Source organism: Lepisma saccharinum, chromosome 27 (genome assembly GCF_977018435.1).
Source record: "Lepisma saccharinum chromosome 27, izLepSacc3.1, whole genome shotgun sequence".
Taxonomy (NCBI): domain Eukaryota; kingdom Metazoa; phylum Arthropoda; class Insecta; order Zygentoma; family Lepismatidae; genus Lepisma; species Lepisma saccharinum.
In genome coordinates, this window is record NC_139255.1 from 23,038,749 (window position 1) to 23,059,880 (window position 21,132).

The window sequence follows — 21,132 nt, forward strand, 5'->3', positions numbered from 1 at the left end:
AATTTTTACCATCCAGAATTTTAAATAAGGAATAAGGGAAAGGCATTTAGATTTGAAGATTTCTTGCATTGACAGTGATTTTAGAATTTTTTTTACATAATCTTGAATACGAAAATTATTACAACGTTGGTTATGAGGATGCAGTAAGCTACAGTGAACAGTAAACGATTTTACCCTTAATATTTTAATTAATTAACAACGTGGATTAAAAGTGGATTTTAAAGTTATTTATGAATGAGGAAAATAAATTAGTGCCACCGAGTCAGAGTCAATCGGCACTATGGTGCAGTTTAACGAGTCATGGCAGAGAGTATGCTTGTTTGAGTCAATATTTTGTTTTTGTTATTATTATTAATTGAAATTCCTTAAAAGTTTAATTTAAATTTTGTACAAAACTGACCGTAACTTGTAAATGATTTAGAATGCTTGAACTATAACTGCTAAGATTATTGCAAAGAGGATATTACATTTTTATACATATATAGTTTTGGGAACGAATAAGGCCCCGAGGACCACTCATTTATATTCTTAATGACTGAAGTCTCCTAGCACCTCATGAAGGGAGCTTAGATTAAGGAGATAGTCAAGTTTATACGAGATAGTCACTTGCCTTACGTTACCTTAACTTCCGCATACATTGCCTGAAAATTTTTAATTCATGTTAATATGTAAAGAAACGAAACGCCAATTATATTCCTCGACACGCATGTACAAGGTTCGTACCGTGATTTAGGGTATAAACCGCCCGATTAATTAAAAGTTCTAGTTGAGAAGTAATAGATGTATTATTAGGCTGCAGTGACGAGAGATGTCCGTTCACAGGTAAGCAGTAGTGACGAGAATGAATGAATCCGTACACATATATACATATACTTATATGCTTTAAGCATACGGCGTGGACGTTTCTCACATATTAACGAGATTTTTTTTGTTAGTTTATATTTATATATTTTTTTTTTTCCTGTCCGTAACAATGTTTCGTTTGACAGTTGAATATTTATCCTTAGCACGTTGTAGCTTCGAATGTTAAAAACTTTAAAATGCAGATTGTTTTAAATCTTAAATATAAATATTGCAAGTTTGCTCCAAGTTACGGCATTTATCAAAGTGAAACAGGTCTAATATTTTAAATCCACTCGCGTGACATAATAATAATTTATAATAAAATAGCACTAATAATATTAACAATTAAAAGCAGACTTATTATTTAATAATGTGCTTTAGGCACAAAAGTTTTTTTGCAGTATGTAACAATACTAGCTCAGCGAATACATCACTAGAATTTTATAGTTACTCTTCAGAAGAAGGTACATGATTATATTAGCAAAGTTTATTTTAAGCGCCAGTTATGAGAATATTTATATTATATGAATATGTAGACGTCGACGTCAAGATTTTATTGCGCTCCACTAACAAGTATTTTCCTTCGGATATTGGGTCATGACCGATAATCCTGGAAATCCATTCTGCCATCGCAGAATGATTATGATTAAACCACAACGGTTTTAGTTTAAAGCTTTGTCACAATAATATGCTAAGCATATTTTAGAATGAGTTGAGAGAATTAAAGATTCTTCCAGTTTTAGTGATGTTAGTATTTTAATGCATTTAAAGATCGCATAAATAATAATTATTATTTTATTTCAGGTAGTTAGGAGTAAATCAGACTCAATTTTTCCTTTACCTTGTACCTTAGTACAGTTCGTTTAATTTTAAGTATTTAAACATAAGGTTAACACCTGAAATTAAATAAGTTTGCAGTAAAATTTAAAATAAGATAAGTTAAACAGTGCTAATAAATTTAGAGAATAAATAAATTATATTAAATAAATAAATCACGCAGATAATTTGAGCCTAGAGTCAGAAATAATTAAAAGTTGAGTTAAAATATTTATTAATTTAGACTAGGCAGGCTTAAAGTACGTATTAGCGTTGAAGAACTGTTTGTTTTGATTGCCTAAGCAACATGAAAATCATTGCGATTTTAGTTATTTTAAACGGATTTCTTCCATACGTAAAAGCTTCTAATTTTATTTATCTGTTGAACAAGTCCTTTGACTATCCTTATAATATAATTACAATTTTACTATTAACAACATTTATTATTAGTATTTTTATAATTTTCATAATCTGTTATTTTCAATGTCACCGCAAGAAATCTATTACTTATGACCATGAGTGTACCAACGAGTTACAGTTAAGCAAACTTAATAATGATTCACCGCCCATTGATCAGATTTACGACGATGTTGCACCGATTGTTGAAGTGGTACCATTTAAAACGAGTCACCCGCCAATTCCCCCTCCACTCCCTCAGTCCATTATTATTCAACCTAGGGTACAACTAGAAGTTCAAGACGTATCCGGAAATAGTTTAGTTACTAAAGACGACAATATAGATTTGCCGAAGAATATTTTATCCATTAAAGATAGAGTTCAGAAATTTGCCGTAAGCAAGGGTCCTAATTTTGTTCCAAACAGTCGCAAAATGGAAAGTGAATTGCCTATTTCACACTGTGTTCAGCCAGTTGTAAAAGTTAAAGAGTTATTTGCGAATCAGTCACCAGTAAAAGTCGAGAAAGTTTCAAGTGTTACTTTAAAAGCAGAAAGTAAGCCAAATTTTCAGGTTCCTGAACCTGTTGTATCGTTTACAGACCATATTTTCTACGACCTCATGTTCACCTAGAATTTTATATTAATTACGATTCAAATTTTAAGTATAATTCATTTTTTACGTTTAATTGTACCTTATGCAAGGTTTATTAGTCATTTAGTTTGCTAACAGCTTCCCAACTGTTGTTATTTTACCAGCACGGAAGTGTTCAAGTAACACGTTGTCGCAAGTGCAACGAAGTTTTTTCTTTCCATCCAATTTATTACGTCATTTCAAAGACCTTGACTTTATTTCGAACTCCCGCAGCTGTTACTACACTTTGTTCGTAGTAAGTTAAAGTTTTGTAAACAGTTACGCGTCATTCAATGTATCAGCGAACCATCGCCTTGCATTTTCTTTCTCCGTTCCTATGCCCGCTGCCCGAAGCAGCGACCTTTTCCCCTCCACCTCTCCGACGGCACCCGAACGTACCCGAAGTCGCCGATCACGCCTGTCGCTGTAGAGAAATTTGTTCAGTCCATCCAAGCGACTACGAAGAATGCAACGATAAGCAGAAATACATTGCAGCTGAATTTGCAAATTCCTTTTCTGCACTCAAGCTCTCTTCCGAGTACTTTGAACACGCTGAGAGCTAGAAAACACTTACCATAGGATTTTTTTTTTTTTTTTTTTTCGCATCAGTGGCGGTTGTCCATTACAATTTTAGGGGATCAGTTTAGTTACGCATATAGCCATCAGAATTTGATTTTTACGATAGAAGTTCATGTAACCAATGTTAGGGATATTTGGTTCTATATAGATAATTTTTTCCGTAAAACGTCGCATTTATGCACTTCAGACTAATCACGACCAATAATTTTACAAAAGGAACAACACGACGAATTTTTTGCGTTTTTCTCGCAAAATTTTCCCGTTTTTCATAGATATATTTATAGTAAGTAAATTTTTAGGGAAATCGACGTACATTTGGTTTAAATCAGGATAAAAATAAACGAAATTTTGATAAAATTAGGGAAATTTCTACGAAAGGGCATTTTTAGCACTTTATGCACTTAGAGTAATCAAGATTATTAGCAACATGCCAGGCTAAGCCTCGGTGATTGGCACAGGCATGTGCAGCAAAAGTCGCCACGGCATCGTTAGCCTTTCCAAATTTAAACAGTGTGGTTTACCACAAATGTTATAATTTGAGAAATTATTATTATTATTTATTATTAGGAGAATTTTGATCACTCACCCTATTCCACGATTTCCACGAACAGGTACCATTCCCTGCAGGTTAGGAATAGGTTCCCTAACCACAGGAAATCCTCCTCTACCGATTCCAGTTCGACCTGGAGGGCGCCCAATCTTCTCTCCAGGTTTTTGGGACAGGTCGATATTAGCTCTTTCAAGGTTTGTAATTGCCCCCAGTACTCGCGCACTAAGTCTTTTAATTGGGACAAGGTGTTGACTTCCCTACAGAACCTATCCCTAATGGTGTAAGTCACAAGGTGGCGTATTCTTTCCACCCACGTAACACTTTCGGCGCCTAATGGTATAAAGTTCACTATATCTTCAGATACGTTTGGTATTCTAAACAGCTCATTAAGCCACAGATCTGTAGGATAAACACTGTTATGACCCATGATTTTCACTAACTGAAGAGTTACGGTATCTCTCTAACATCTTTCGCATGATATTGCTGATGTATTAGTTCCCACCCCTTCCCTAACACCGATCTAGTTGCTTATCTGATCCCATACTTAGTTATTACATCAGCATAATTTTAGCCTTACTAAGGTATATATCCCAACTTCAAGCTGTACTGATGCAGGAATTTTTTTTTATTACAGAAACATGGCTACTAGCAGAATTACTTTCCTATTTTGGATTTTAATCCTACTCCTATCCCTGATTCATTTTATTGGATCCTTACCCAACACTGAACAGTCGCAAGACATATTTTTTAAATCATTAGGCTTATATTATGAGAGACAAGGGTTAACCATTCATAGTAGTAAGAATATTTTTACAACTGTGAACATATTCATCGATGCACATATTCAGGCTGATAATGACTCCGCATGTGCGCAATGGAAAGTCATTCATAATGATACCAGCACCAAAATTAATGATTATCTTACCGAAATTTCTCAGTATTTCCCATGTAAATTTACAGTTGGAGACATGAGGCCTAATTGCCAAAATTTATATCAGAATGTTACTAATATTCATAACAGGGAAAAGAGGCAGATTTTTCTTAATTTAATAAATTTGTTCAGTGCAGGACTTTCTGTTTTCAATACTATGTCAGTTCATCATTTATCCCAATCAGTTAAAACTTTAGCAGCCAATCAACATCATATTATTCAGGAAGTACAGAATATGAAACAGAGTCAAGTTAAAATGGTGAACATTGTTAATGGGATTTTGGTAGTTTTAAAGCAATCAATTTTGCATTTAAAGGAAGAATTATTAGCTAAATTTTGTTATGATTATAATGAAGAGAGACATATAGTTGCCTTATTGCACGCCTCTGAGATGATTGAGCGTTTAGATTTTATAATTATGGAAATAGCCTCGGGAAAATTATCTTATCACATTTTAACTCCTAATTGGCTTCGTACATTTATTCAGCATCATCCCGATTTTAAAGATTCACTTTATAAAACAGACATAGGATTATTTTATTCATTGACCAAAGTATATTTGATTAATTATGAACCCAGTAGTCGATCATTTCATTTACTTTTAGAGACACCTTTAGTACAGATGAATGACATCGCTCCTATTTTTAGAGCAGTTAACTTAGGCATTTTGCATAACAATTCATGGTCTCGCATTCGAATCCCAGAGTTAACTTACAGTATGCAACATAAGGGAAGTCCACGATTAGTGCAAATTGTTGAGAGTGCATGCGAGCTTAAAAACTTTTTCTATCTCTGCTCGCATAGTGAAGTTACCATCGATAGAGATGTACAGTGTTTGGAAGATTTACTTTTACACAATAGGTCAGTTTCTTGTAATTTTGAAGTGAAATCTATTACTGACAATAAATTATTTCAGTTTATTAGGACACGTAATGGTATTTTAATATCAGGTTCAGGTCAATTTATTGTTATTCAGAATTTGAATAATAATTTGAACACGCACAGATCAATTCAGCTTAACGAAGGGGAATCTTTATTTTTTAATTATCAGGATTTTTCGCAAATTATTGTGGATCAACAAATTTTACACACAAGAATTTTAGCTTTCGAACAAGTCAAAATGCAGGAAATTGAGTTATTACTTAATATCCCCAAGAATTTATCTGATTTCACTATTCCCCAATGGACTTCGCTTGAACTTGCTTTAAAACAACTTAATCAATCAATTAGTAAAAACATTTCATTTCAGGAATTAGTTCTAAACCCGTTGCCCATGTCTATATTAGTTTTTGTTATTTGGAATGTGTTATTAACCGCAACCGTAGGATATTATTTTTATAAGCATCATCAGCTTGTGAAACAGATTAATTCAGAGCAGAGCAGTAATAATTAATAGGTTAAGGCAACACATTAATCATGGACATTAATATTTTAATTACGGTTGGATATTTTATATACGTTTATAATCTCCACCAAATTTTGACACGTGGTCGAGGTGCTGGGATTTTCATTTATTTCTTCATGAACTAAATGAAAATTGAAAGATTAGTCTTTGTAACCAGTTTAGAATTATTCCCCACCCCAAATTTTGACACGTAGTGGAGTGCTAGTTCATTACCCACCCCAAACATTTTGCTCACTTGTTTAGTTTTTTTAGTATGTCCTTGCCAAAATTAATTTTGAAAATACATAGGGCTTAAAGCTTTTTTGCATTAATGGGGGGAGAAGAATTTATATATGCCATGATAGATGTTTAGTCTAACATGAGGATGAATGCGATGAAATTTATCGACTTCAAGTTTGGGTCGGTAATCAGCGAAATGTAAAATGCGGAGGAACTTGCGCCCTAGCTCCGTCGCGGTTACCCGCGTCGAGCTGGCGCTTTTGTATCAGGAGCGTCCGGCATTCCGCGTGGCGGAAGGTTCGATGTCGGGTTTCAGGCAGCCACATTTTGCCAAAAATGCGGTCGGCCAGGGACGTCTGTGGACGTTTTCCTATCAATCTGCTCCTGGTAGCTATGTGGTTCACTCACGAACCCGGTACCATGGCTACGACAAATTCCCACCTGGGAAATTTTTACCATCCAGAATTTTAAATAAGGAATAAGGAAAAGGCATTTAGATTTGAATATTTCTTGCATTGACAGTGATTTTAGAATTTTTTTTTTACATAATCTTGAATACGAAAATTATGACAACGTTGGTTATGAGGATGCAGTAAGCTATAGTCAGCAGTAAACGATTTTACCCTTAATATTTTAATTAATTAATAACGTGGATTACAAGTGGATTTTAAAGTTATTTATGAACGAGGAAAATAAATTAGTGCCACCGAGTCAGAGTCAATCGGCACTATGTGCATTTTAACGAGTCATAGCAGAGAGTATGTTTTGTTTGAGTCAATATATTGTTATTATTATTATTATTAATTGAAATTCCTTAAAAGTTTAATTTAAATTTGGTTTAAAACTGACCGTAACTTGTAAAGGATTTAGAATGTTGAACTATGACTGCTAAGACTTTTGCAAAGAGGATATTACATTTTATACATATATAGTTTTGGGAACGAATAAGGCCCCGAGGACTACTCATTTATATTCTTAATGACTGAAGTCTCCTAGCACCTCATGAAGGGAGCTTAGATTAAGGAGATAGTCAAGTTTATACGAGATAGTCACTTGCCTTACGTTACCTTAACTTACGCATACATTGCCTGAAAATTTTTAATTCATGTTAATATGTAAAGAAACGAAACGCCAATTATATTCCTCGACACGCATGTACAATGTTCGTACCGTGATTTAGGGTATAAACCGCCCGATTAATTAAAAGTTCTAGTTGAGAAGTAATAGATGTATTATTAGGCTGCAGTGACGAGAGATGTCCGTTCACAGGTAAGCAGTAGTGACGAGAATGAATGAATCCGTACACATATATACATATACTTATATGCTTTAAGCAAAGTTAGGCACAGCCAACTTATTTTGAATAACTAGAAGAGAATTAGGAGAGCATTACATGGCGTGGACGTTTCTCACATATTAACGAGATTTTATTGTTAGTTTATATTTATATATATTTTTTCCCTGTCCGAAACATGTTTCGTTTGACAGTTGAATATTTATCCTTAGCACGTTGTAGCTTCGAATGTTAAAAACTTTAAAATGTAGATTGTTTTAAATCTTAAATTACAAATATTGCAATTTTGCTCCAAGTTACGGCATTTATTAAAGTGAAACAGGTTTAATATTTAATTTCACTTGCATGACATAATAATAATAATAATTTATCATAGAATAGCACTAATAATATTAAAGATTAAAAGCAGACTTATTATTTAATAATGTGCTTTAGGCACAAAAGTTTTTTTTTGCAGTATGTAATAATACTAGCTCAGCGAATACATCACTAGAATTTTATAGTTACTCTTCAGAAGAAGGTATATGATTATATTAGCAAAGTTTATTTTTAAGCGCCAGTTATGAGAATATTTATATTATATGAATATGTAGACGTCGACGTCAAGATTTTTTGCGCTCGTATTACAAGTATTTTCCTTCGGATATTGGGTCATGACCAAAATCCTGGAAATCCACGTAACGAACCTTAAAGTTCGTGGGATCTTAAGAGTATCTAGCAGGTTAACCAGTTAACTGAGGGGGTGATGTAAACTACTCATCATTCATCCTCTTGATGAGACCACTCGTCATTGACATGACGAGTTATTGCTTGGCATGCGAAAGGTACAAATTACACAAAGGAATTAAACTACTGAAAAGACAATGACAACTCGTTGGATTTTGTGAACCGTTGAACCTGTATCATGGCTGGGTGTAGGATAATTACCTGTCTAACTGAAGTCTCTGAGCTGAATGAAAATAGCGAAGTCCTCTGTAAGCTTCTAACTTGTTGACCAAAGCGTGCTTCCACTATCGACCTCCTGTCTTGCTGACCTCCTCTCTCTACCAACTCATTCTAAAATATGCTTAGCATATTATTGTGGCAAAGCTTTAAACTAAAACCGTTGTGGTTTAATCATAATCATTCTGCGATGGCAGAATGGATTTCCCGGATTATCGGTAGCTATCCAATATCCGAAGGAAAATACTTGTTAGTGGAGTGCAATAAAATCTTGACATCGACGTCTACATATTCATATAATATAAATATTCTCATAACTGGCGCTTAAAATAAACTTTGCTAATATAAATCATATACCTTCTTCTGAAGAGTAACTATAAAATTCTAGTGATGTATTCGCTGAGCTAGTATTATTACATACTGCAAAAAAAACTTCTGTGCCTAAAGCACATTATTAAATAATAAGTCTGCTTTTAATTGTTAATATTATTAGTGCCATTTTATTATAAATTATTATTATGTCACGCGAGTGGATTTAAAATATTAGACCTGTTTCACTTTAATAAATGCCGTAACTTGGAGCAAACTTGCAATATTTATATTTAAGATTTTAAAACAATCTGCATTTTAAAGTTTTTAACATTCGAAGCTACAACGTGCTAAGGATAAATATTCAACTGTCAAACGAGACAATGTTTCGGACAGGAAAAAAAATATATAAATATATACTAACAAAAAAAAATCTCGTTAATATGTGAGAAACGTCCACGCCGTGTGATGCTCTCCTAATTCTCTTCTAGTTATTCAAAAATAAGTTGGCTGTGCCTAACTTTGCTTAAAGCATATAAGTATATGTATATATGTGTACGGATTCATTCATTCTCGTCACTACTGCTTACCTGTGAACGGACATCTCTCGTCACTGCAGCCTAATTATACATCTATTACTTCTCAACTAGAACTTTTAATTAATCGGGCGGTTTATACCCTAAATCACGGTACGAACCTTGTACATGCGTGTCGAGGAATATAATTAGCGTTTCGTTTCTTTACATATTAACATGAATTAAAATTTTCAGGCAATGTATGCGTAAGTTAAGGTAACGTAAGGCAAGTGACTATCTCGTATAAACTTGACTATCTCCTTAATCTAAGCTCCCTTCATGAGGTGCTAGGAGACTTCAGTCATTAAGAATATAAATGAGTGGTCCTCGGGGCCTTATTCGTTCCCAAAACTATATATGTATAAAATGTAATATCCTCGTTGCAAAAGTCTTAGCAGTCATAGTTCAAGCATTCTAAATCATTTACAAGTTACGGTCAGTTTTAAACCAAATTTAAATTAAACTTTTAAGGAATTTCAATTAATAATAATAACAAAATATTGACTCAAACAAGCATACTCTGTGCTATGACTCGTTAAAATGCACCATAGTGCTGATTGACTCTGACTCGGTGGCACTAATTTATTTTCCTCATTCATAAATAACTTTAAAATCCACTTGTAATCCACGTTGTTAATTAATTAAAATATTAAGGGTAAAATCGTTTACTGTTCACTGTAGCTTACTGCATCCTCATAACCAACGTTGTAATAATTTTCGTATCCAAGATCATATAAAAAATTCTAAAATCACTGTCAATGCAAGAAATCTTCAAATCTAAATGCCTTTCCCTTATTCCTTAATTAAAATTCTGGATGGTAAAAAATTTCCCAGTTGGGAATTTTGTCGTAGCCATGGTACCGGGTTCGTGAGTGAACCACAGAGCTACCAGGAGCAGATTGATAGGGAATCGTCCACGGACGTCCCTGGGCCGGCCACATTTTTGATGAAATGGGCCTCCCTAAAATCCGACATCGAAGCTTCCGCCACGCGGAATGCCGGACGCTCCTGATACCATAGCGCCAGCCCGACGCGGGTAACCGCGACGGAGCTAGGGCGCAGTTCCTCCGCATTCTTACATTTCGCTGATTACCGACCCAGACTCGAAGTCGATAAATTTAATCGAATTCATCCTCATGTTAGACTAAACATCTATCATGGCATATATACATTCTTCTCCCCCCATAAATGCAAAAAGCTTTAAGCCCTATTTATTTTCAAAATTAATTTTGGCAAGGCTATACCAAAAAAACTAAATAAATGAGCAAAATTTTGGGGTGGGATTTGAATTTAAAACCATGTAACAAAATTTGGGGTGGGGTTGAATTTAAACTGATTGTTGAAACCTCTACTAGATAACATTCTATTTTCTCATGGCATTTCCGAGGAAATGGATGAGAAGCCCAAATCTCCACCACGTAACGAGATTTGGGGTGGGGTTGAATTTAAACCGGTTAACAATTTCTTTTCATTTCTAAAAAAATGAAAAGGCCCGCTAATCTCCACCACGTAACGTATATATATATACCGCGTGAGGCACCTAAAAGTACCATCTGAAATAGCGAAGAAACCAAAAACAGTAGCGATGTGAGGTTTGCGGGAAACAGTAATATCAAATGGGGCTCGTAAATCGGAGGTATGGGGGTGGGTCGAAAAATATCGACAAATGGGCATCTGGAGCAAAGTCATATTTTTTTAAATGGAACGATATACAATAACATGCATAATATAAAAGAGCACACGAAGAGAAACACACGCCGTTGGTCTCATGCATCTACTGCACATAGGAACGAAGATATGGTCATGTGAAAATATGTAAACAAACTAACAAGTGGCCCACTTGACCGTCAGTACCACGGCATGTACAAGTATGAGATGTCGGAAGACATTGGACAAGATGAAGACAGAACGTGTTAAAGGAAGAAAAAATACAGTAGACATCGTCAGCACCATGTATTTGACAGTGTTACAGCATAATGAAAATGACCATGACAGTATGTCGAAGAACCACTGCGTAAGAAGCGAAAACCTGTCAAAGTCTGTGTTCAAAGTGGTGGCCGTCAGCTGCGATACAGGCAACGAGGCGCCCACGCAAAGATCGTTGCACAGAATGTAGCATCTCGTAGGGAATGTCCCTACAGGCCTACAGGCCGCATATCCTCTGGAGTTGTTGGCACATCCCGGTAGACAATGTCCTTCAGCTTTCTCCACAGGAAAAAGTCTAACGGTGACAAATCTGGGGAACGAGCCGGCCATTTGACAGGCCCTCCACGTCCAATCCAACGATTTGGAAATGTATTTTCCACACATGCTGTAGCGCGTCTTGCACTGTGAGCTGGGCACAAGTCATGTTGGTACCACATTTCCCTCCTTGTCTGAAGTGGTATGTCCTCCAATAGTACAGGCAGTTCATGTTGTAAAAACTGTATGTATCGGTCAGCATTCAGTGCCCCTTGTATAAAAAAGGGCCAATGAGATGTTCACCCACTATACCACACCACACGTTCACACTCCATGGGCGCTGGCGTTCCACTTGGCGAAGCCAATGTGGATTTGTCACCGACCAATAGTGCATGTTCCTTAGCTTGACATTTCCATGATTGGTAAAAGTTGCCTCGTCAGTGAAGAGGATACTTGACAAATCGGGTGTGTCGTGTCGTAACATACATGTGCAAAACCGAACACGGTCCACAAAATCATTCCCGTGAAGTTCCTGATGGAGGGAGATATGATATGGGTGAAACTTGTGTGTGTGCAGAATGCGCAATACACTTCGCTGACTCATCCCAGCATCCCTGGCAATTTAACGGGAGCTAACGTGCGGATTCACAGCAACAGCGGCGAGAACATTTGTTGCACCTGCCTCATCTGTAGTTGGCTTGTTCCGCGCACGTGCTCGTGGTGTTACACTTCCGGTGTCTCTTAATTTAATAAATAACTTACCAAACAGACGTCGAGATGGCTGTCGTCTGTCCGGATATCTCTCTGCATACACACGGTAGGCTTCTGAGGCATTCTTTCGGCATTCCCCATAAATCAGGATCATGTCCGCTTTTTCTATGTTTGTGAACACCATAATCTTCGCTTTTACCACTACGACTGCTTGCTATGGATTAACACGATCTCGTGGACCTGCTATCAAAACTTGCTCTGCGTAAAGGCAGTTCTGTCAGGCACCTGAGAAGTCTTACATGCCGTGGTACTGACGGTCAAGTGGGCCACTTGTTAGTTTGTTTACATATTTTCACATGGCCATATCTTCGTTCCTATGTGCAGTAGATGCATGAGACCAACGGCGTTGTTTTTATTGTTTATTGATTTAGTTTCTTTTACTTCGCGTTTTGTTCCTCTTGGCCAATTTTCGAAGATGGGGATGAGTGATGAAATGATGAAATTGATGAATGGACATTCACAAACAACCAAGCCCGACCGGGATTCGAACCCGGGACCCTTGGCGTCGCAGCGCGATGTGCTAACACTCGGCCACAGGGTCGGGCACCAACGGCGTTGTGTTTCTCTTCGTGTGCTCTTTTATATTATGCATGTTATTGTATATCGTTCCATTTAAAAAAATATGACTTTGCTCCAGATGCCCCAATTGTCGATATTTTTCGACCCACCCCATACCTCCAATTTACGAGCCCCATTTGATATTATTGTTTCCCGCAAACCTCCCATCGCTACTGTTTCTGGTTTTTTCGCTATTTCAGGTGGTACTTTTAGGTGCCTCACTCTGTATATATATATAGAGAGAGAGAGGAAACGGGTGGAATAGAATAGAAAGCAGAAAGATAAAGAAAAATGAGATAGAGAGAGAAAATGGTAGAGAGAGAGGGAGGGAGAGAGATTGAGTGCGAGAGATAGATTGAGTGAGAGAGAGAGGTATAGAAAGGAAAGGAAAATAGATAGAAGAAAAGTGAGAGAGAGAAGGGGAGAGAGAGAGAGAGATAGAGAGATGGAGTTTGTGTGTGTGTGTGTGTGAGAGAGAGAGAGTGGCATAGAAAGGAAAGGAAAAAGAGATAGAAGAAATATTGAAGAGAGAGAGAGAGAGAGAGATGAATGCAAAGGAAAGAAGAAAGATATAGACTAAATAAGATACAGAGAGGGGAATGAGAAAGAGAGAGAGGCATAGAAAGAAAAGGAAAAGGAGATAGAAGGAAAAAGAGAAAGAGAGAGAAAAATCTGTGGAATAGATAGAAAAGGAGAAAGAAAAGAGAGAGAGAGAGGAATAGAAAGGAAAGAAGAAAGAGATAGAAGAAAAATTAGAGAGGGAGAGAGAGAGAGATGGAGTGAGTGAGAGAGAGAGAGAGAGAGAGAGAGAGAGAGAGTGGGGCATAGAAATGAAAGGAAAAATATAGAAAGAAAATGAGGAAGAGGGAGGACGAGAGAGAGAGAGAGAGAGAGAGAGAGAGATAATAACCGCCACTGCGCTTAAACTTGCAGAACGATTAACAATGCAAATAAAATTGCGTCATTAACGATAATCGTTATACTTAAAATAAATACAACACAGGCGAAGAAAATCTCACTACTTCCATCACCATTTTAAGTACTTGTTATTTCTCGTTGCTATGGTTACAACAATTTATTTTTTTCCTTTTTCTTTTTAGATATAAAGTCTTTTATACAGCGCAATTAGAGCACTATAATAATATATATAAAAACAAACATGCATAAGTTAAAAACGACATCAATAAAATAAAAAAAAACATTAGCTTTTAACATCACAGATTGAGAATAGGACAGTCTCAGAGAGAGAGGCATAGTAAGGAAAGGAGAAAGAGATAGAACAAAAATAAGAAAGAGAAGGAGATGGAATGAGACATAGACAGTAGAGAACAGAATTAGAAGAGCAAAGATAAGGGGTTAAGGATTATAAAATGAAAATGATAATAATGTAAATAATAGATGCTAGAAACAACGCTTTACCGTATGTGGATTGTATGTTCTTGCATATCCAATTTTAATTGATTTAAACTGTCGGCAAGCCTGCTCTTCAGTACATTCTGTAAATGGGGAATTAATTGAGATCTTGTCATTTTACGGATCCAAATAATTTTATGTGAAATAACAAAGGTTACGTGGTACGTATGATCGGCTGAAGAGTAACGGATAATCATTGTTCAGATAATGAAATTAGAGGATTCTTTACATCACATGTGATTTGCAAAATCAAATAGTGTAGCACGTCCATTATCCGCATTAATTGGGACAGAAGGTTATGTGGATAACGATTTTTGCGGGTAATCAAACATGTGGATTTAAACGTAACAGATCAACTACAGATCTAATTTTTCACAATAGACAGACACTTGAAAAAAAGTTGGAATATAATAAAAATATCCATCAGCTATTCATTGATTTCAAAAAAGCAAAGAGATAAATTATATAATATATTAGTAGAGTTTGGAATACCTAAGAAGCTTGTTAGTATGATAAAAGTATTCACCAGTGAAACAGAAAGTAAAATTTGTGTGGGTATTAATGTGTGTGACAAATTTACAATTCTTGATAGGTTAAAACAAGGAGATGCATTATCTCCATTGCTCTTTAATTTTGCCTTAGAATATGCTGTTAGGAAGGTAAAAGAAACTAACGAAGGACTACATTTTAATGGTGTGACTCAGTTGTTAGCATATGCAGATGATGAAGACTTATTAGGGGATGATATAAATACAATTAAAAGTAATGCTAAAATAATTTTTCAAAACATGCTAAAGAGATAGGTTTGGAAGTTAAATCAGAGAAAACTAAATATATGCTTACAGGCTGAAACCAAGTGTTAGATAATAATCAAAATCTAATTATTGATAACAACTCGTTTGAACCAGTTTCCAAATTCAAATACTTAGTAGTAATATTAACAAATGAAAATAATATTAAAGAGGAAATAAAAAGTAGGCTTAATTCAGGAAATGCATGTTACTTCTCTCTTAATAAACTTTTGTCTTCTCGTTTAATATCTAAGAAACTAAAAGTTAAAATATGCAAAACAGTAATTTTGCCTGTAATATTGTATGGATGTGAAACTTGGTTCTTTACATTGAAAGAGGAACATAAATTGAGAGTATTTGAAAATAAGATCCTTAGGAAAATCTTTGGACCTAAAAGGGATGAGGAGACAGGTGAGTGAAGAAGGCCACATAATGTAGAACTACATAATTTGTATTCATGTCCAAATATTATTAGAATAATTAAATCAAGAAGACTTAGGTGGTCAGGCCATGTGGCACGAATGGGAGAGGAAAGAGAAGTTTACAGGATTATTGTTGGGAAACCTGATGGTGAGACCTGTAGGAAGGCCAAGGCGAAGATAAAAGGACAACGTTGAGATGGAACTAAAGGAAATCGGTGGGGATGGAAAAGATCTTGCTCAAGAGAGGGACAGATGGAATGCCTGTATTGCTGGAGCCATGAACCTTCGGGTTTAAGAAGGCTAGAGAGTGAATTAGTAATCAAACATGTATATATTTAACAAAGAAAAGCACGTACAGTACAGGTTTATTTTATACATATAGTACACAGTACTACATACGTATACAGTACAAGAAAACAAAAGGCAGAGAAAATGAGAATCACTCGTAATAAACGTACAGTACGTGCCAAAATTACAGTACTGTACCTGTGTTTTGAGTGTGCGGATAACTGACGTTGCGGATAATTGACGTGCGGATAAACAAAGTCAGCTTGCGTTTATGTAAGGAGAAATAAATTTTCGCCCCTATTCATAAATTAAAACAATATATTCATCGGAGAATTTAATCTATGCACATGATAATCAACCGATTGTTTTCTGATTAATAAATGTATGTTGATTCAAAAACTGCACTTACCTGTGATTTCAGTACGTACCAGACATGACGCATTGCTTGTATTATATTGCTAATATAATGCAGATCTTAACGAAGTTAGAAATAATTATTAAATTACCCCAAAATGCGTTTGCGTCTGTACAATCGATTTGGCACTTTAGATAGATAGGAATTGAAATCGAAAACACTTTATTTACTAAATTGTTTCTGTTAAAAAAAATACACGTCTTACATGTTAATTAATAGCTATTGTTCTTATTGTATTTGAAAAACAGTGCAATAAAACAAGATGATAACATGCTATTTAGTCAAGTAAGAAGGAGCAACAATGAGAACCCAGTGGAGCGTTCACCTACCTTCCCAAAGTCCGTGAGGCCTCCGTGGTCCGGAATCTGTCCTGGAGCATCTACCGTGGAGCAGTCTGCCCTAACAAGGAGCGAAGCAATGAGCAAGTTGTACAAGGTTTATGTTATACTAAAGAAGTTAAAGTATAAATAACTCTTTACAAATCTAGACTGACAAACAAGTTAACAAGTTAATTCATGTAAAAATAACACATCTTATTACATATATACTATAGGTATACATGCTTAATGATTTGTTGATTTTCATTATTTTACTTCCCTTTTCGGCCACTTTTGGCTAATTGCGAGGATGGGGATGAGTGATGATGCGATGAAATTGAATGTACACTAACAAACACCCATGCCCAGGTCGGGAGTCGAACCCCGGACCCATGGCGTCGTAGCGCGATATGCTAACCACTCCGCCACGGAGGCCGGCATATGTATACCTTGTACAAACATACATACATACATGCATACATACATACATACATACATACATATGTACATGTATATATTACAGGTTGTCCGGATTGTAACTGGCAGTTTTTAAATAGTTATTACATTTCAACACACCGAGTATTTTGTTAACAAAGTATCGCAGAAGCATTAGTACAATTGGGAGTTTGGTTCAGCAAATTTCCATACGTGTACAACTAGCGGTGGTGGCACTAGCATAGCTCAAACATAAATGGCGTCGGTACAAGAAAAAGCAGGCGTAGCCCACGGAAGTCGAGATGGCAGCTACGAAGTGAAGTCGTGCAGAAACGGTTGCGTTTATACGCACACGAGGTGCAGTTGTTGCACGAAATTAAACCAAATGACAAGCCGAAAATATATTCATTTCCCATTGCCATTCTGCAGAAGATTGTTGTTACCCATTTGCACTTCCTTCTTTGGGGCTACATCAAAGACATGGTGTATTCTGTTTAAAAGATAGATGATCTAGAAGAACTGCAGGACCGTATTCGGAATGCCCTTGCTTCTCTAACCCTTCAGATGCTACAGAACATGCGGAGGGAGATTGAATACAGGCTGAACATTCTCCGTGCAACAAACGGAGCTCATGTGGACCTAGGCCTCCCCGATGGCGCAGTGGTGGCGTCGCCGCCTTGTAATCAAAGGGTTCGGGTTTAAAACCGGTGGAGGCCCACAGTGGTCTGGATTCCACTTTAAACCTTAGGTCCAGTCCCGATTAGCCTTAATGTGCATAAAGTGAACTTAAAACACCAACTCATGTGGAGCTATACTGAGCTGCAACTGCTTCCAACAAAACTTGGTTAGTTTGCTTTCAAAATATATGCTTTCGTTTCTAGCTACTACTTGCCATATTATAATAACACACTGTTAAAAACTGTCAGTCCCACTTCGTACAATCATATAATACTACAGGCAAAATTACTGTTTTGTATATTTTAACATTTAGTTTATTATAAGATATGATAGAAGTTTATGAAGAGAAAAGTAACACGCATTTCCTGAATTAAGCTTACTTTTTATTTCCTCTTTAATATCTTTAATTTCAAATTAGATACTATAACATAATATCAAAACCGGCTCGCCCATACGGTAGCGAATGTTGAACTTTTCGTCATCATGATAAAGCTAGATTACATTATTCTTCACAAATTAGATTTTTACGGTATTTAATTGGAGTACCCTTACGGGAGAAATTATAAATGAAGAAATCCGAAATAAATGGAAGGTTGAAGCAATGCTGGAAGAGATTAGAAATTGCCAGTTTTTGTGGATTCAGCATGTTCTGAGGATGCCAGCAAAACCCCAAATTTCAGGTCAAAATGAAAAATAAATTTAAGACCATATCGCTGATGGAATGATCAATATTTTTAGTCTCAGAACAGTCATTGGTTACCCAAACCTGCCGTGAAGACATATTGGGGGACTTACACGCTCAAAATCTCGGCCATTAGTTGAGGTGATGTGATCAGCAACACTCTTGGGTAGCTTTTACCTCCCAGGGTTGCTTTTAGGTACGTGTTCATTTCAGACTGAGTTAACGCCAGTCAATCCACACATCGGTCATTGAACCCATGACATTCAGACAACCCTCGCGAGAGGTCCCGGGATCGAATCCCGGCCTGTGCATGGGTGTTCTTTGTGAGTGTGCTTTCATCATATCATCACTCCTCCTCATCTTTGCTATTAGCCAAAAGTGTCAGAAAAGCGGAGTAAAAAAATCACAATCAATCAATCAAGCAGTTAGACACCCGCTTTTGGCTGGATCACCTAAATTCTAAATAACCATAATGGCTAATTTAAGAAATGTGAGTGACGGTAATGATTGAGGAGGAGGGGAATGTCATTTTTACCAGTTGGTGGTAGCATTATTTCAAATATTGTATCAGTTTCACGTTTCCTTTCGAATCTCAGTTCTTGCTTCTCACCCTTTCTCCATTTCCCTCTCCTTGCTCTCTCTCTATTTCTCTCCCTCTCTCCCTTCTACATCTCTCTCCGAGGTCTGAAGTGAAAAAGAAACAACCTCAGCTTTTTACGTAGACTTCGACATAACACAAATATTAAAACCTATATTAAATTCACTATTCCATTCCTCATATGTTCTTCCTCCAGCTAATCAGCTTTTAGACCAGTTATTAGTACCCCTTTAGTTTCCTCTCCCTGCATTTCTACGAAATGTTCTCTTCAATTTTGACTTCGTAATCGAAACCCAGTTCGTATTTGCAGAGACAATAGAAGCTCCATCGTTCCGAGAGAGAGAAGAGCGTAATCTGCAAACATTTATTAGTAATTTCCTCGTGCCTGAAATCAAACCTCGAAGTATTGTTGTTTCAACAAATTGATCAGCGAATATGAGGAAAGGCTTGTTCAGATACCACGCATCACTCCTCTTTATCCTTCCCAAACACAAATGACCCTTTCGTCCTAAACACATCAGACCTTTGTCATTTCAAGTAAACTTGTAAACGAAATGGTCTCATTACATGTCAACCAATTGGAGCTATATTTGCTACGTAATTGCGATATGTACAATTGGTACTAATCAGTACATTAGCACATACCTGGTTTATTGGTTATAGGTTTTTAAGGAATTTGCATGTATGGATAATCCGTATCATAATAAATTATCATTGCAATTCCAATTCAGTACAAAAAATTTAATTATATCTGTAGCATTTGTAGTTTGATCGATACACAAATCACTATAACTTATGTTTATTAAAATTTTTATCTTATCGGCTATTTACCCACATATGATATTCCTGCTACTATAAATAATTATGGATAAGTCGATATAATACTGGCTGTTCTCAATTTTTGACTCTCATTGACAAACAGTCAGATTTTTCGAAATAATAAATATCAGAGGTCCCCATGAAGGATGGTAGCTATAGCCTGAAAAGTTAAGTTACGATATGCACAGATCGCTGCGGAGCACTTTCTATTACGTCATCCTCCTCACCACTATTCTACGTACTGGTCTGGCCTTGAGAGTACCAGTGGTGACAACTCAGCAAAATTAAGTTAAAACAAATATGACAAACTATTTTTACTGTGTGGATTGACGATGCTGGCTCATATCAGTTTATCAGTGGTTCATTTGATTTAATCCAGTCTTTGAAAATACGTGCGGTGCGGGGGGTAGTATTACGCACGCGCGTTAACGTTTATAACGAAGAGAATCTTCTGGGCGAATGACTTCATTTTCTGATTGGGACATCGAGCAGTGGCCTGTTTTTTTTTTTTTTAAGCCGAGTGAGGTGGGGGTTCTTTTGTTTATCGTACAACAATCACTACGAAAAGGCAATGTGATAACACGCTGTGTTATTTTTTAAAGGATTGAAATGTTCTTGCTCTTTAATCTTGGCTGCATATTTTTTAAATGCAAAAATCAAATCAACGGGTCCAACGAAATCCACAATCTGCTCTGGAAAGCCCCTTAGAGGACAGGCCAGATAAATTATTTACAATGTTGCAACATATTTGCGGAATCAGAAGGAGTTACATAAATTTAAGTATGATCTTTTCAAGTCCACGGGAGTATCTAAATGGATGGTTTCTCAAGTTTTAAAAGAATTGGATTGGATCGATTTGTTGTTTTAAGTCCAGTTTATGCACATAAAGGCTAATCGGGACTGGACCTACAGTTTAAAATCGGATCCGAACCACTATGTGCCTCCATCGGAATCGAACCCGGAACCTCTTGATTACAAGGCGACGACGCTACCACTGCGCCATCGGGGAGGCCAAGTTTTAAAATAAGGAAAAGAGTCGTTGGCGAAAGGTGAGCTGAATTTCTGCACTCCGACAGGTAGAATACAAATTGCTTTGAAAATCCTCAGAACATTCCGCTCTCTCCAGGTTGCAACACTGCGAACCAACCTCGCTGCGGAGAATGGAGTGCGGAAATTTGGTGCGAGATGTGAAACAGCTATTTGCAGCGTCTTGTTTTTAAATTTGTCAAGTTATATCCTTAGGTTTGGCAAGCAAAACTCTTACATTCAGTGAG

General features: G+C 36.4%; 1 protein-coding gene across 1 annotated transcript in view; it reads right to left on the reverse strand.

Annotated features, from left to right (window-relative positions):
* Window positions 1-21,132, reverse strand: part of LOC145980376 (dipeptidase 1-like) — a 217,116-nt gene that overhangs the window by 69,849 nt on the left and 126,135 nt on the right. The window contains exon 6 of the mRNA XM_083113440.1: window positions 16,659-16,728. Coding sequence (XP_082969566.1) covers window positions 16,659-16,728 — 70 coding nt within the window. The remainder of the gene's footprint in view (window positions 1-16,658; window positions 16,729-21,132) is intronic.